Below are 19,019 nucleotides of genomic sequence, written 5' to 3'. Positions count from 1 at the left end.
CACACACATTTTCCGACAGAGTATCACAACATTTGATATTTTCCTCTGCCAAGCAGGCAGGATTAAGTATTGCAAGGGGGGTTCTACAGTTCCTTATTAGTGACTGAAATCCGCTACCGACTGGCAGCTGACCTTTATGGCGGGATTCAAGGTTACAATTGTTCTTACTGCAATATGATTTCTTACGCGGCTTCTAAAACGAATGCAGTTCTGTTGAGAGAGAGAGAAGCTAAAGGGGAACCTATTTAAAGAATGAAGAACTGGTAACTCACTGAATTCCATATAAGAGGAAAATTGCCATTCGCGCCTTGGGAATATTTCCGGACTAACACCTTCAACAACTAGATTCGTGGTTTTCAGCAAAGATCTTGCCAGCACATTCAAAGGCAGACACCCATTCATCATCGGTCGTTGAGTCTCCCCGCAACTGCTCAAAGTGATAAGAAGTTTAATACATTCCTTGATTTAGTATTGTGAATTATTCGTTTTCGATGGTTATTCGGCGGACGACTTGATTTATCCTTATTTCCAATTATAAAACTAGCAACATGTACAGCATACTGTCAAGAAAAGGGCTCGATCTAATGCTTAGGAAGAAAAAGTGCATCCAAGGTAAACCTATGAAAGATATAATTTAACGAATCTTACAAGGTAAAACTCATCAAATCAACACCGATTTGGGCACTCAGGTAAAATATCAAGACATGGGAGCAATCTGAGGGCCACCCACCCCCTCCCCACAACACACACACACAGAATGAAATGTTGGAGCTCAGTCCACTTTTTCTTGCTCATAATGGGGATTCCCTAAAGGAAACTGGGCCGACAGAGCAGTTCACAAGAGTAATGTTTGATGTTCGGCCTACTCAAAACTAACCAAATTCCTGATAATCGCACTGTAGCGGTTTGTCTCCGGCCGATGATAAAGGTAAAGTTGTTATTCTTTATTTTAATTTGCAGGAGCACTGGCATAAAAAGAGGAACAACCCTTGAAACATGAGGGGACAAAGTTGAAGATTAGAGCACTGCATGTAAATGAACAACCAACCAATCCTAATATATACGTGATAAAAATATTTTCGCCTCAAAAACTGAATTATGATACCACAGTGTTTCAAAGGAAGTAATAAAAATACTAATACAATTCCAATGGCATAAGTAACTTACTTTCAATTAGTTTAAATATACTGCGGGTTAAAGACCCCATTTTGCATACCATTTGCAACATTAACCCAACAGGCATAATCATCAACGGTTACGAAAATGATACTTACAACTAATATATTAAAACCGAACACATCTAGGAAAACTTGTCCTTTCATTAGTGCCTCCAGAAAGGACAAGCGAGTCCTCTCAGGACACCATTAAATAACAGCTGAGCCAATTCGAGCTTAAGCAATTATCTTCCCAGCAGAGGTTGCTCAAATTGTAGGCTTCTCCGACATCCCCCCGGGGGTAGCAAGGACGTCTCCATCACGACGGTCCCTCCACCCTTGAGGCGTCGACCAAAATGTTCGCCTGAATTACTTCTTCAAACGACAGAACATGTATATCCTTCATATGTTATCCGCACATATTTTATGATCACTCTGCATAACTTTTATTAGAGCAATAACAGCAACCGTTGTTAATAATAATAATAATAATAATAATAATAATAATAATAATTCAACTCGCTAACATTAGCCGAAACAGTTATATCAAAAAATCAACTTCAAACACATGACGCGAATATAAAAATCCTCCTCATTCAGTGCTCTTGTTTGGGCAAGTCGTGTTTCGAGACGGCTTACAAATTGCAAAATGATTGATTGCTTTTTTATCAATATTTTTCTTGGCAAGTCTTTTTGTAAGGAGAACTCAGTCTCTGTCTTCTGTCCTTTTGGCTGGGCAGGAAATGCGTGGCTACGTAAAACATCTCATGAAAAGTCATGACCAGCTGACGTAAATGTTACAACACGCATTTATTGACACGCGATTAATCATCTTTGATAAGAATGACTAATCCCCTCCACCAATGGCATACAAATGTAAATGCCGACACTGCTTCATTTAACTGTGAAGAAGGAATACACACAATTTTCCGGTAAAATACAAAATGATCATGGCTTCCATTATTCAATCAACTTTCCCACAAGCCTGGCAATTCCTTCTTGACCTAGTATTCATGCAAAGTCAATGATTAACAATAGCACAAAGTTCCTGGTATGAGTTACCGCAGTCCAATGATCAAGTAAATGGGGCGTTTGCTTTTGCAAGCCTAGCCTACAAGCACAAACAAGGAAATGCTTGGTGCAAGGCTACGGTGAAACACGAAAATCAATCTTAACTTAATGAAGTCACTTCCATTACATACAAAATTAAATTGGAAACCCTCAAACGAATATACTTTTCAATACTGACCTTTATTCTTTATTAAATGCCGGGATGTTTTCATTAATAATAATAATAATAATAATAATAATAATAATAATAATAATAATAAATCTTTACCTGAGATACGATGGTTGATATCCTCTGTAAACACTGCAGTAAGTTGTTACAGACATTTTATGGAACTACATTAACAACAAGTCTCGCACTATCCACTGTCACACTGAAATATCACCACTACTGTTACTTCCTGTAGCAAATATCACGTGTCTCGCCGCAAAGACGTTTCCACTGCAATTCACGTTAACAAAGAAAAGGATCGAATAAAAGTGATCACCAACACGCGATACATATCCTGGATAAAAACAATAGCAAAAGTGAGCAAACGAAAACCTTTCATTGACAATCGTTTCTCTCAACTGGCTGGTCGAATGCACGCGCTCCAAGCCACTCGACTGAACTGAGATTCCCGAATCCCTTAACTGGGCTCGAGAATCGAGATACTGGATATGAACAGTTTCCTCCAGCGACGTCAACTTGACTCCCCTCCCTCCCCAGCCCACCACCTCCCAACAGTCCTATTATCAAGCAGATGAGATCTGTCGCACCTCCTTCCAAATTCTGTATGTTATTCGCCATTTGTTCGCCATTAACTCCATATCTCGAAACACCCAACTCTTCCTGATTCCCCTCCTACTTTCACAAACATGAGTCACTGATATGGGCCTACGAACCAAAACATCATGACGTCACCGACCTCTTGAACTTTGAATCACTACTCTCTCGTAATCAGGACTGACTGACCCCACCATGGACCCCACTACGTTTGAAATACACTGTATCCGTATCACTGGCAAGTAACACAACACATTTATTCACATTTGGTACAGGGAAATAATCTTGGATGCAGACAAACAGTAATATTGCCACGACCTCGTCGGGTGACTCAAGTTGTCAAAAATAAAATTCGATAATTTACGAGAAAACGAGGTTTACTTAACCCAAGAAAAACATTAAGACGAGTATATATAAATGCAGCTGAGAGAGAGAGAGAGAGAGAGAGAGAGAGAGAGAGAGAGAGAGAGAGAGAGAGAGAGAGAAATTTCCTTTTCCTGTACATACTTCTGCAATGACTCGTGTCATAAATGGAGCATTATATTTCGTCTAGAAATGACCACACGAAGGCAGCCAATTCATGCAAAACACAGTACCACTATAAAAGCCAAATGAATTGGAATTCTGATTGATAGCAAACAGGATCTTCAAACGGGTAACACGCCCACAACCAGAGACATTGTTTACATACTAGTCATTCACATAAAGTACGGCTTCCTCTCACATTATTAGTGCCCATTGCCTTTACCTGCCGTGCCTTCTTCTAAGAACACGACACCAAATCCCCCTCAACCCCCTCCAAACCGAGGAATGAACGCTGCAGGCTGTAGACCTTGAAGACCCACGGAAACATGTGCGGCGTCTAACCTTCCCCCTCCCCGTCCCCTCCTTCCTTCTTTCAAACCCCCCGCCATCAGTTTCTCCCCTAACCTCCGTTACTTGCCTCCTACGGCCTATCCTTCCCCAAAACGAACTCCCGTGGCAAAGCCGTTCTTCCCTCTACCAGGATTAGACAACGATGTCAAAACCTCTCGCTACATAGAAAACGATTCATCACTGAGGTTTGTAAGTACCACACTCCCGGTAAGTATGGTCTTCCACAAGCACAATTGACCTTACAAGTAACATCACTGATTCACGATTACGAAGAATCATGAATATCATCCAACAGAAACGAACCTCGACTAGACGCTGTACGAAAACAGATTGCTTAAGGAAACGTTTTCCTATAAATGTGGCCCGGAAATAGGAGTTTCTCTGCATGGGGGAGCTGCGCGCAGGTAAGCGTCCTTGTGCGTGGAAGAAAGAGGGGACGTGGGGGGGGGGGTCTGCTTTACTTCGCATGTAGAAAATCGTGAATTCACGCATATTTGACTGGGTGGATGAAGATAACCTTAATCTCACTGACAATTTAGGTCGACAACAGAAGTGAAATTCAGCAACTAATACAGGTAATGACAATATGAATTGATTTAGAGTATTCCAAATGTTTTATTCATCTTCTCCAAATTTCTTTTATTTCTACTCTGAATTGGACCGAAAGTCATCTACGAGCACGAACGTGATAGTCACACAGATTTGTAACAGATATCGGCGAATCAAAATTATCCTATAAATAAAGTCGCATATCCAAAACAACAGTATGGCTAAGCTCAATTTTCACCAAGGAAACAATGGAAATATATATATATATATATATATATATATATATATATATATATATATATATATATATATATATATATATATATATATATATTAATATTCAAAATTACACCGTTTCTTTTAATAGGTGTTGCTTCCGAGAAAAGATAATTCATACTTTAACGGCTGAATCTTGAATGAACCTCACATGCAGAAACTTATACAACACTATCCGCTCATGCATCTGTAAAGAAGTATCATCTGTAATACAGTATACCATCCTACACACACTGCGCCTCTCACCCGTATTGTTTCATCCTTCATAACATCACTTCAGTACTTTCTAGGTCTCTCATTCTTTCTCGCATTATTTCCGAACTGTATATTCAAAGATCAATCAGTCGTCCTCCATTCTTGTCACATGACCGAACCATCCCAAGACACACTGAACCATCCTTTCACTTACGTTAACCTTTATGCTGTTTTTATGTATATCCATATTTCTCAGCCTTCCAGCTCTTCTTAAGTCGCATACTACACAACTGTTCAACTCTTACAACTTTAAATTTTATTTAATTCCTGTACAATATTTAACTGTGTTGTATTATATATATATATATATATATATATATATATATAATATATATATATATATATATATATATATATATATATATATAATATATATATATATATATATATATATATATATATATATATATATATATATATATATACACACACACACACAAAATCGGCACTAATGTTTTTCCTCTTGCAGGCCTGGCGCCAGAGAAATTGACTGATTAAATTTTGTGAACCATGTACCGAAAAACTAGTTACCGGTATCATACAGTCATATATAAAAACATGGCTTAATTTCCAGCAGTAGATCTGAAAGCTATCTTGAATGACCATACGGAATTTTACGAACAACTCCAATCTCCTCTCACAAAAACAAAAGGTTTTGCGGACAGTCCGATAAAAAAAAAACCGCTCAATGCCAACATACGCGTCCGTGTCATCTTGGACATAATTACAAAAAATGTAATTACATAAGAGAGGGGAAAAAACAAAGGTCATCACAAAAGTGGCTGACAGATACAAAACTAAGCTATATAGGTCAGATTGCCCAAGAGTTATGGAGAAAATGTGGCTCGGTGAAGGTTTTGTCAACGGCCATATTTTACATGGGCAACTTTGTTAGAGTGCGACGCAGATAAAATAGAGCTAAACTTTATCTTACATAAGAAAATATAAAAAAAAGACTATGACAGATAGTGAACTGAAATCACACCATCAAACTCCTTATGTTATGTATATACATGGAAAATATGATAAGTTTTGGGGTACCATGGTGATGTTTGCGTCTATGACGAAAAAACATCCTACTCTTAAAGGCAAAGATATTGCCAGGTTCCGAGTAGAGATTAGTGCCCTTGCAGATGGCTGGCTGCACCATTCAGTTTCTCTAAACGTACACCTACGAGCATTTTAAATGTTTAAATTTCTCAATATTACTTACATCTTATGTTTACATCTACGATCCCTCATTAAGAGCCATGTAAGTGTAACTGTTTTTCAAAAGATGTATACAAGTATCTTTAGAAAATTTGTATTAATTATCTTTTACAATGCCAAGTTCTTCCATGTCCCTATGGCTTATTTAATAACATGACGAAATTGTCATCACCAATTCATTAAAATTATTTCCCGCTTCTCATTTTCTTCTACTCTGTTACAAAATTAATGTTTTTAGATGTTATGTGGACACATTACGAACAGCAATGTTCAAATGAATCCACGGTGAATGACTATCTTCAATGTTTTCGTGTTCTGATCTCATAAGCATTATCACAAAATCCATTACAAACACGATATCTGTAACAAGTGGTCATGGATATACGACGAAAAATAGCAAAAAATGCGTATTGCAAACTACTATCACGTTTCTTTGGCTATATATTGCAATGCAACGATAACATTGTATTAACGCCATCCTAGTCTAGTCTACCGAAAGAAAATTAAATATCTGAACACACTGATTTGAAATAAGGAAGAAATATATTCATATACAATGTAGGGCAAGAGAAAGCGCGGGGAAATAAGAGCACTTCACAAACGCACGCGTTAAGGAAATATGAGTGCGACACCTACAAGGAATTATTCATTTTAACACAGTTTTACCAACTTCACTGACGCCCTACATTAAATCCTATCCAATCTCTATCACGTGAGCTTCAGCGTCACTTTCTATCCTGACACGACTGGAAACAATGAAAACGCTGGGAGGAAATCTGACACACACACCTACAGACAGACACACACACACACACATGCACACACACACACACACACAGCACGTGCTAATGTTATCATATCAAGCATCTCATCTCGCCCTTAAAACACTTCCGTCAACGGTATTTCCTTTTGAAACGGCCGCACGCCCAAGCTGTACATTATGCCCTCCACCCAATTCTAAAGTTGATTCACGATTATCCATAATGCCAAACAAAAAGGACTTTTTGTCAATTTCAGCCATGCTTATTATAGCTCTTCCCTAGTAAATGTGACTACAATACCAAAATTCATGCCAAAAATTCCTTATCAGATATTGCTACCATCACAATGTTAATTTAGAAACATGCCCAACTCGGGCCTTATGAATAATATTAAAGACACTTCCACTATGGAACCCCAACTCTCACCTACAAATAACGAGTAATACTGGAAATGTTAAAGGGGAAAAATATATCTTGACTTACAAGATAAGAATGATTTACTAATGGTAGTTATTTCTATCTCCTAGCAGAAAAACATGTGTTAGTATAGTATGACATATCTATACAAACACACAGATCCAAAACATTTAAATAGTTCTAGCCTATGATAACCCAGTATTCAACACTGGTAAGAAACCGATTTCTTAACAATCCAGGAACTCCTCCCTCTCACCTTCCAAAAGCAACGGGAACCAACACTGGACCCACCCACGAGCACAAAAGGAACCTTTTCTCGTAAAGTATCTTATTTTCTTCGCATTTCGTGTCACAGTTGTTCAAAATACATTAACCGTGTACGACGGAAATTCACATTATTACGTAAATGGATGTTTGTATCTTTTTTTTTAATATAAAAGGACCGAAAACAACAGGCCACTCTAAAAAATCCGGAAAAGTGAAAGTGTCAGTCGCCCTAACTCAAAAGCAATAACCGGCATAGTTTTAAAACATCCGTTTACATCACAACGCTTTCTATACAATGTACTGTGGGGCAACATCCATCGAAAAAGGACGCGCAGTCTATGTCATAAAGCAACGGCATGAATCAAGTCACCATGACAGGTTGAGGATTGTGACAATGTCCTTGTGTATATACTGCATATTTCAACGGATCCTTTACCAAACAGCAACCCCAACCTCTTAACACTATCTTCAATTCACGACCCCATTAAAAATCAGCTTACAAAATCAATGAAAACAACTATTATTAGAGTTATAACCGTAATGGCTGTGACCACAGAAGTCAAAGTCATCAACATTAATTCAATACCTGACCAACAGTTCAACCGCAGCAGACGTCTAACCTACGTATAATGATTGAATTTCGACAAATTCTCTCACAATCCCACAGCTTACAGTAAATTAACACGATAATGATGACATAATGCGATGAACATTGCTCTAGAAACATAAGCTGTATACTCTCATACAAATCAATTCACTTATTCATGTTAAACGCGCCAAAACTGATTAATTTCCTCTTCTGACACAGATAACAAAATTTCAAGTAGATTCATGTCTTACAACTTGTAGGTTCATGTCTTACAACTTATAAGTGCTGATACTCGCATAAAACCCAAACTTGTGACACATCATCTACATCTTTAATAACCCACGGCTAACTACAATGAATACACTTACAAACTAAAATTTCTGATCAAACACTTGTACTTCAAAATCAAGAAAATATGTATAAAGTACAACATCAAAGCACTTCCTTTGATGTCTATGACATTTACGTAAAAATGTCCTAATTTCTGATATAATAAATGAAAAGCATCTTGATAAGAAAGGGCAAACAATCCGTATCCATGAACGGGTTATCTACTTCCGAATAAAGCTAATGGATGGTTACGTAAATACTAGAGTGCATACACAATGCTAAATATTTATATGTTTAATCTGCAAACTAATTAAATTAAACAAAGTTTGATCTCGCTTAACCTCTGTTCAATCTGTAAAATCAAAATCCAGTAAAAAAAAGAAACTTCTGCCATTTGAAAAAAAGTAGAGCTTCAACATGAAACTTACTTAAATAACCTTTGCAACATAATGTCAGAGGAACAGCCATTCTGAACAAATGCTTACTTTCCAAAGTATAGATGATTATTACTAGTCACGGGCTGACTGGAGTTTTTGAGACTTACATCACTCTTATCGTAAAAAAGGCAAGAAATTAATTTTTCACACACACAACTGAAGAAAAATAAAACTGAAATAAAACTATATATACATATATATATATATATATATATATATATATATATATATATATATATATATATATATATATATATATATATATATATATATATGAGATAGAGAGAGAGAGAGAGAGAGAGAGAGAGAGAGAGAGAGAGAGAGAGAGAGAGAGAGAGAGAGAGAGAGCTCTAAGGGTACGCAGGTACCAAATCAATTCAGACGAGAAAGCGAGCGACGCATGTGAAACACTCAAATTTTTTTAATATCATATCAGGTGAGTGAATGCAATCTGAAATTCGCCCCCCTTTTTTTCTTGGGAGGAAACGGAACCATAGTTACTCTAATTTCAATTACTTGAAAAGCAGAATAAAGTCAATTTGCAACCCTATACCCACTTCGATAACCAAACCAATAAAAAAAATAAATAATATAGAAATGTCAGTCATCCACTGCTCCGAAGCAATGAAGCTGACGATTATAAAAGTCCCACAAACGTGATCGAACATACGGTATTTGTTTAATGGGACAGTGACATGAAGTCACCTGTCACCCGATGTCATGACATCACCTCTTCCACCCTTAGTATCAACGCCCACGTCTGGAGATTCACCTAATCACGCCAAGCAGCGTAAATCGTTATTATGAGTGGAAAGTATTCCACCCACTTGAGCCGTTATTACACCCCAGAAGCCCATTCAAGCACAAAAAAGTAACGGTAACGCACATTCCAAAAAAGAAAATAAAAAAGTTGTAGACATCAAGTAGAAAAAGAATAAACCTTTGAAGTTTACTACTTTCAGAAATCTAACAATCAGAAACTCAATACTTTAAAAAATTTGATGACCACAGGACGTTTCAAGAATTTACTCCTATCATTTGACAGTGTTTGTTCTAAAATAGCCTTATTCTTTCTTAATCAGTTTTTACCCTGGGTTTTATTTTTTAATAATGTAAACATACGACAAAAATAAGCTGAGATAGTTATGTAACTGTACCAGCCCACGTACAAATTGTTATTCAAGTCTTCTGTCTTGTATTTAGTACAAACACAACAGAAAAGCATGACGAGAGAGAGAAAGCGACAGCTTTTTTTTTTTTTCTTAATGAAGGAAAAGGATGCACCCAGACGACTCGGGTTTAAATTAATTCCAAATAAAACCTCAGCACTCACCCGTCATCATCTCTACAAGGCTCCGCCTCTTCAGTGGGTTTAGGGTCCTCATTGGCTGACGTCGAATGAGCAGACGACGTAGACGAAGATCTTGCTACAACCTATCAAAGAAAATGGGATATTGTTAGTAACAAAGAAAATGGAATACGTTTTCGTTCTGAACCTCACACCGTTTTCTCTTATTTTGAGCATATACTGCTCTATTACAAACAGCAAACTTGCCATCACTGAAGCACTTACAAGGTATTGTGTACAAGTTTACTCATTTAAAAATATATTCAACTGAATATAATGACTTAATGTCTTAAACGACCCTCTCTTACGTGGTGCATGCAAACGTGGTCTAAGACTTGACCTTACTTCCTATAATACTTTCTTAACAGAACATTAAAGAGCTGCTTATCAATTAGGCTATTTGAGTAAGTGGTATCTTACAAGCGTTATTGCGTAATAAAGTAAGTTTGTCCGAAGACGTATTACTACAAGTGTTAGTAAAAAATGGCATGAGCGTTGAAGAAAAATTCATTTCAACAAATACAAACTTTCATAAAAATGAATAATTTGTAAGGATACATGAACTTAAATTAATTTGTTCATAAGTTTCTTACACATGAATATGCTCAAGCAGTGTTAAAATTGTGCATATAATACAACAATTCTAGATAAGCAACAAATGACAAAATCAATATTTAACCAAAACTGACCAGACATCAACATATAAGAATAAATTTGACCTAACGTTGATTATATATATATACACATAATATATATATATATATACATATATATATATATATATATATATATATATATATATATATATATATATATATATATATATACACTAAACATAATACATACATACTAACTCTACACTAATATATACTACGTCTATATATATATATATATATATATATACAAACATAATACACATCTTAACTTGGGCTAATGGGACTACGTCACCAATTTAAACATAACTCATCTTATTTATATCATGGCACAGTGTATATATATATATATATATATATATATATATATATATATATATATATATATAAATATATCCCATTAACTCGACAAAACACATCATGTCTTATCCCTGTCCTACCTCACCGGTAACCTCTACAACACTGTGAAATCCCCTTCAGAATGAAGACTTTAAAATCCCACTGTTTGAAGAGAACTTCGACGAGCGGTAAAGAATAATAAAATATGGCATTTCTGCACGATAACATGGACTCTTCAAAAACCAAAAACTAAGGATTATAAGAAAGAGATTAAACCTTGAAAATCCGACCAGAAACACTGATAAAAACAAAAACTGACATCTGTACGATTCAAGTGATCTAAGAATAAATATACCACCAAAGTTTTCTCCTTCCGTACTTAACCGTTTGAATAGAATGACAATAAATCATAAGTGCTGTCCCGTCCTCGGTCCCTTCCACAAACCCCTCCAAAATAGTCAAAATCCCATAAGTTCTAAAAGAGACAATCCAGGAAAATTTTTTTTTTTTATCTAACTTTGAAGATTAAATTAAGCATGTCTTACTTTTACCTGCTCAGAAACAGTGCATACCACTTATACATGTTTAACAGTGAAAGACAACGACAGTCTTTACAAAATCAATTTCTGTCAGCTTATACACAGGTACTTGGTTGCAAGAACAGTTTCGACTTGGCCTCAGTATATCGCAAACAATTTATTACCCTATTCTTCTTGCATAATTCCGTTTAACGGCTACAACTATTGTAAAGAACTTTCAGATTTGTGTTTTTCATAAAATTATAGTTTGAATGTTAGTAACTCTTAATCTACCGAGAAATTTCAGTTTCCCTCACCGCAATTTGTCTATATGTAACCTTGAGACAGCTTCCGTTGCCACGTTACAAAAAATACCAACGACAAAATTAATGTTCAGACTCTGACTAGGAAATGAAGAATTGTATCACAATAATTCATTTGAGAGCTTGGAGTAAAAAAATAATACTTTAATTCTGTATAATATTTACAGCTTTCTTTTCAACAATGAATGACACAGTAATGAAAGAAAATTTTGAAGTTTTGTCTAGGCTGATTAAAAAATCAGTATGCACAGAGAATTCAACACTACCATTCCTTTCAAATTTGAATCCCATTGATCAAGGACGACAAAAACATTTATTTTTGTGTGTATCAGATCACGTCAAGAAAAATTCACACACGTGCACGTCATAAAGAACTTAGCCACACTGGTTGTCTAGTTTAGATATCTAATGTTTTGCGACTTTGGTCCCGATTATGCTCAGACGCTCGACCGAAAGATCTGTCACACTCATACAGTACAAGAACTTGAATGTATGTCAAGAATGACGTTACAAGAATTGCCAGAAAACAAAAACATTGAGAGAGAGAGAGAGAGAGAGAGAGAGAGAGAGAGAGAGAGAGAGAGAGAGAGAGAGAGAGAGAGAGAGAGAATTTTCGCAAGGACTATATTGTGTGAAACTTAAAGCGTTTTCAAGGAGATTTTAAAAACACATCCTAAAGAGCTAAAACACTTGAAGATCAAATCATTCAAGGGTCGCTGTATGGAGAGCATGCGGGCCTATACTGATGGGCCTCAAAAAATAAACAGGAACATGACGAAACGAACACGCGCTCTGGTACGACCATTCACCATTAAACAAACGTTGCTTCTTTTGGATTCTAGAGCATCTGAAGATAAACTCGGAATGCCCATTAATATCTAAAAAGATGGCCTATCCACAACTGCCAGAGGATGATGATGTTAGTAAGGAGACTAGAATTTGAGAGATCTTTCCATCTGCCAATTCTTAAACGGCCCAGTATTCCAAACATTTACATCCATTTTGGCAAGGAAATATAAACACTGCAAACCAAAGGATTCATTTAGTCTCATTCAACATACTCGTATAAGCCAAGATTATACCAGAGTTAATACCGGTCGTTGACTCACTTCAGCTTGCATAAGAATAGCCACCACAAAGTAATGCAATTGCGTTAAATGCATGAGGTACCTTTACCACCAAAACATTCATTTCGTTATATGCTGTTATTTTAATGAATTCTAATACCCCTATAGCCAAATTATTGAAAAAACAATTTTTTTCATTTCTGTCACCTTTACTATCCTCAAGCTCATCAATTCACGAATAATAATAAAGAAATCGTTAGTGAAACAGCGTTGCTAAAATAATACTGCCCTACAGCGCTCAGCACCATAGTAATGAAGTTAAACCAACCACAACATTTTTCCCTCCTAGAAATGGAAAGAGGACAGGCAACCTTCAAATAATAGTGTAAACGTAACAAAACAAACATCAGTGCTTCAATATTAAGCTCTGAAGAACCGACTGACATATGGTCACCACAGACATCCAAGTACATGTACCTGGCAACAAGCCATGGGGAACTTGACATCATATGACAAGGTTCTGAAAAATGCGAAAACGCAGTTATGTACCCTGAGGTAATACGATTAATATTTATTCTTTGTTCTTCAACTGGGTCCATGCAAGCATCGCTCTGTGAAGAATCCATCTACCCATTTTGAATCTTCATGATACATTATGCATTTTTTAACAAACCTCAAGATGGCTTATTCCAAGATGGAACGAGTGTATCAATAAATAATACGACCACGTAACTGGCAACAGGTGAGATAAGCTGTTCTATACAACCTACGGTAAAACTGAACAAGTTCTACATTAACCAAAATGAAAAACAAGTCATTACTAAGTAGTTTTAGGATGGCAAGCTCTAATCTTTTACTTTTTCGTAATTTCTTTCTTTCACCAAAATAACTACTTTTTTGAGAAGCGGATCTATCGGTTCCCTTAAACTTACATCTTTCCCCTTCTTTCTTCCATTTTGGCTTCTTTACATGTGTACGTAATACCCAGCTATCATTCACAATGGGGTTCAATTGCGCGCGCGCACACACACACACACACACACACACACACACATATATATATATATATATATATATATATATATATATATATATATATATATAGTGTGTATACGTGTATGTATACATATATATACGCATATATTATACACACGTGTGAGACGGGAGTTGTAAACATTTTTACGGAAGTTATAAACAGTATAATTAATGCACATGTTATCCTCCCGAGGTAAATATTCTATTCTTAACGTTACTTATAACGTGGAGTTAAGCCATGGTGTTCATCACGACGTTCTGATATGAATGGCTTCCACCTTAATGTAAATGACTTGGGTGCAGAGAAAAGACGATGACGTAAATCGCCAGCAGAAAGCAAAAAGAAAAACATGACCTCACATTTCTTTTAGTCTGCAACATCAACATCTCTTCTCAATTCATTTAAGTCCTCTTAAAAACGTGTCCTACAATGTTTGTCCACGTTTGACTGTGTGTGTCGTACTACATTCGATAGAAAATCTCAATTCTAATCTGGCTGTGAGTAAATGTGAAGGCATCTACAACTACGCACCTTCACATAGCCAATGACCGTTGTCGACAGTATTCATTACTATAATAATGAACCATGGGATTTCAGAGAGAGAGAGAGAGAGAGAGAGAGAGAGAGAGAGAGAGAGAGAGAGAGAGAACTTCATCATCTGTCAACACTAGCTATTCCACACGCCATTCACAACCCTTCATCTTAACCCACAACTTTGCAACTACGTCTACTAGCCCTTTCTCTGCCTTCTCATACTTCCCTTCCATTACAAAAACTATCACTCTGTCATAAGCTTTCTCTAAGTCCATATACAACACACACAATTTTTTCCCCTGTGAACTTCTCACATAAGTGTTTCAGACCAAACACTTCATTCTCACGCTCTCTTCCATGTCTAAAGCCGAACTGTTCTCCCTCCATCCTACTCTCTTTCATCTGCCCTACCATCTCAATAAAAATCCTATTGTACATCCTCCCTAGTTCGTATAGCAAGCAATGTTGTACTTATCATTCTTTGTCTCTTTGAGCTCCTTTACCCTTTAACAATGAAACAATTATTCTTCTCATCCACTACTTTGGAATCTTTCCTTCATCCAAAACGTACAACCCCCTTTGACAGCCCTAAATCACACTTTCACCGTCATACTGCAACATCTCACTTGCAATCCCATCAACTCCCATTTTTCAGCCTCTTAATTGCCCTCCTTATGTGCTCAACCATGTCTTCCAAAAGTATTTTCAACGTTACATTAACACTTTCCATTACTGAGTCATTTAGTTCTGCGTCTTTTCCACTTTCATCAAGAAATATTCACCCCAGACCATGGACCACATTCTCTTCAAAGAGCATCTCTCCATTTTGATCTTTTATTCTGATATCCATCTACTCATTAACCTTTCTCTTTGTATTTACATCCGTGTATTAGATTTTATTCTCCCTGCAGTTCTGATTCACACTCTTTCCCTTTCTTTTTATCATATTCCTTGTCTCTCTAACGTTTTTAGCCCCTTTATCCATTCGCTTGTACATGTGAATTTTTAGCATTACGAGGTAAGTCGAAAGATGACAGAAGATACAATGCACCGTAAAGACGTCATTAACTTGAATCTGTTGCTGTTGTCGTTGAAAGTGGTACAACGACGGAAAACTATAATTAACCTAAAAAGGCAAACAACAAAAAGGATTAAATAAAAAAAATCGAAACAGTGTAAAAACGTAAATGTTAATAACACAAGGTGGACACAACGAACACAGGATTTCAAACTCAATTCAAAATAACAGAGGTCGAGATCAAACCATCACCGATGTCTTCTGCAACAGACAACTTGAATACTCTTTCCCCGTGAGTCACTGATTCTTCCGCTCCTCCAGACTGCTTTTACTGATGATGGACACACTCCTGCTTCTGCTACTTCTGCTGCCATCACAATCGCTATCTCCTTTTTCTTTGTCTGTCTTCACTCTTTTTCGGGGAGGGATTATGGGCTTTTGTTTTGGACGAGGAAAGGGGCGCAATGCAACGGGGAAAATAAAATAATGGCAGGTAATGGACAATAAAAATGACTACAGTGGCTTCACCAGCCATACTTTTTTGCTTATAAAGAAAGCGCAAACATCTTATCTCCTTGGAACATTTCATAATTGATTCTTTATTACAAATCTTTATTATAGAACAGGATATAGCTACGGTTTCACATGATTAATATAACAAGGCTACTAGAGCAATCTAATAAAAAACTCAAATTCCAAACAAGTCACTTAGGTTCTAAGTATGATGTAGAAAATAATTTTAATATGAAAAAAGGATAAGAAGCAATCAAACAGAACCAAACAGAAAATTAATGACATGACATGCAAAAGGTACATATACAAAATCTTCGATTTCCAAGAGAACAGTTACAACTTCCTCCGAAAAATGCGGTTCAAGGCAAAAAGAGTAAAGCATGGGAAGGGGCCATAAAGACCTACTTTAATGGCATGTCTAGAAGAATTTAAACACGACATACATTTTGTCATTAGTGCTAGTTGGAAGGTTAGAAATGTGTTAACCAGACAGCAATCAGTTTAGTTTTATGAGAGCAAAAGCAGTTGCTTTCCTAAGTAGTAGTAACAGTAGCCGGCTCTGGCACTTTTTCAGTCTTTCTACTCAGCTCTAAGGATAAGTATTAGTGGTTATACTGTTACTCACAGTAGTAATTTTCAAAGGTATATGTAGCTATCAAACATTTCACAAACAGAACCATTCATGTGAAAGTCAATCACGATGGGACACAGAGGGAAGCAATGAAATTAATCACCTTTGTCCATTTATTCATTTGTGTCTTCGCTTTCGAAATGTCTATTCAGGACAAGTTGTATAACAGACAATAAAACTCTTTAGTATAATAACTATAAACAAAATTAATACTTAACGAAGTAGCAAAATTATTCCTCGCATAAACACATATCAAGCGTCTCCTACAGCCCACAGGTACAACTTTTAAAAGTAGATCAGAGACTGGCAAACCTTCAAATTTAGTTTTTCCCAGCGAGAGATCGAGAAAAGAAAAATATACTCTCACCAGACATCACGATCTTGGCACACACACAAACAAACGCATCGACCATATGTTCATACAGGATAATAAAGACGTGAATACAGCTTAGACTTTAGTATAGTGAACTGTCAACTTGATGATTCACGCGGGCAACTATATTTTTCCGTAAGTTCTAATAAACCATTAAAATTCCCAGTTCATCAAAGTCATACAATGACGATGAACTGTTTAGACGATTGTCAACAATGAATAACCCTAAATTCTCTTTGAACAAAAAACAAGCGAAATGAATTTGAGTTTCTTAATGCATTATCAAATTTAGCAAGGACATAATTAATATTTGGTATTAATGATAAATAAATACATGACAAGTCATACTACTTCATTAAGATATAAAACTCCTTCCAAACACAAAGACCACATGTAAGCCACGATTTTCTAAGAGATCATTCAGTTTCCATACTTTTTAAATTACAAAGAAAGTGTAATTAAGGCATTCGTTGCCAGATACTGAATGTGATCATTTGATCATAAAAAAAAACTAGGAATCATGCAAGCATAAGCAAAAACGAAAACTCGTGTTCTCATAACTACTGAACATAAAAAGCTATTTTCCAGAGTAAAGATTCTAGAAACACCACTAAATCTTAACATGTTTAGTAATCGTAAACAGCATTTTTTCCCGACATGACGAACGCAAAAATCTGAACTATGTTAAGAATTCGAATTGAACAAGGATTTCTCCGAGACCTAAAGAGCGGAGGGTTACTGCCTTAGTGACACTAGTCCAAACAAAAAGCCATTTGCCACGGAATTCTGTTAGAATTGGGTGACAACCTTCTAGAAAGAGTACAAGCAAGTTAGCCTATGCTCATTCATGAAAAATGGCCGAAAAATGTAAATACTGTCCCAAAAATAACCTAGCAAAAATAGTTAGCGTTCATTGTTTCGTACACAGTTTAAAAATGTTTTTGATTCTACTGCAGTAACTTGGTGGTACCCAAAACTTCCTGTAGCAACTGAAAGATATTCTGGACTGGAGAATCAGCACCTTGCAAAAACAACTGAAGTTGGGGATGAATATCATTATGTTTTAGTTTGTCCTGTGATTAAAAATAGTTTAAGCCCTACTATTGTTCAAATTCAATCTGCTCCTCAATACAAGTAGTGCACAGTTTAATTATCGACAAAATTTGGTCACTAATGTTTTTATTTAGATTTAATACTTTCTGCTGGTATTATTTTCAATGTATGTACTTTCCTTTGTCAGAATACCTTTTATGTTTAAATATGTACTTGCTAAATATATGTGTACATAAATATGGTTGTAATCTGTTGGTCTCTTCTTTTTGTGGTTTTTGTGTAAAATACATTTTTTGAGAGATTTTGAAGAGAGAGAGAGAGAGAGAGAGAGAGAATAAAATTTGCCTTTGCCTTTGAGAGAGAGAGAGAGAGAGAGAGAGAGAGAGAGAGAGAGAGATTTCGGGTCAAACAATGGCGGCTTCATCCTGTCAAGACAAACTAAGGACTGATATCTTGAAAATTAAACTATCTAATAAAGCTTGCTAAAATGTATGGTACGAAATGGTGTCATCAGCGCAAAACATGCTGAGGTGTTAAAACAATTGTTTTTTTCGACCATAAACAAACACTACCCGAATAAAGTACTTAAACGAAAGCCTTACAATCACCAAGGTTAGCAGTGGAGTGCCGGATTTAGACGATCATGAACAAAGGAAGGT

At 36.2% G+C, this 19,019-nt stretch overlaps 1 protein-coding gene across 5 annotated transcripts in view; it reads right to left on the bottom strand.

Moving 5' to 3' along the window:
• The window catches only part of LOC136842560 (protein Shroom-like), a 981,749-nt gene that overhangs the window by 88,127 nt on the left and 874,603 nt on the right, over positions 1-19,019 (bottom strand). For all 5 annotated transcript variants that reach the window (XM_067110017.1, XM_067110016.1, XM_067110019.1 and 2 more), the window contains exon 5: positions 10,288-10,388. In XM_067110017.1, coding sequence (XP_066966118.1) covers positions 10,288-10,388 — 101 coding nt within the window. The remainder of the gene's footprint in view (positions 1-10,287; positions 10,389-19,019) is intronic.

This window comes from Macrobrachium rosenbergii, chromosome 10, assembly GCF_040412425.1.
Source record: "Macrobrachium rosenbergii isolate ZJJX-2024 chromosome 10, ASM4041242v1, whole genome shotgun sequence".
Taxonomy (NCBI): domain Eukaryota; kingdom Metazoa; phylum Arthropoda; class Malacostraca; order Decapoda; family Palaemonidae; genus Macrobrachium; species Macrobrachium rosenbergii.
The sequence above is the reverse complement of the archived record's forward strand: the minus strand, read 5'-3'. Positions and strand labels throughout refer to the sequence as shown.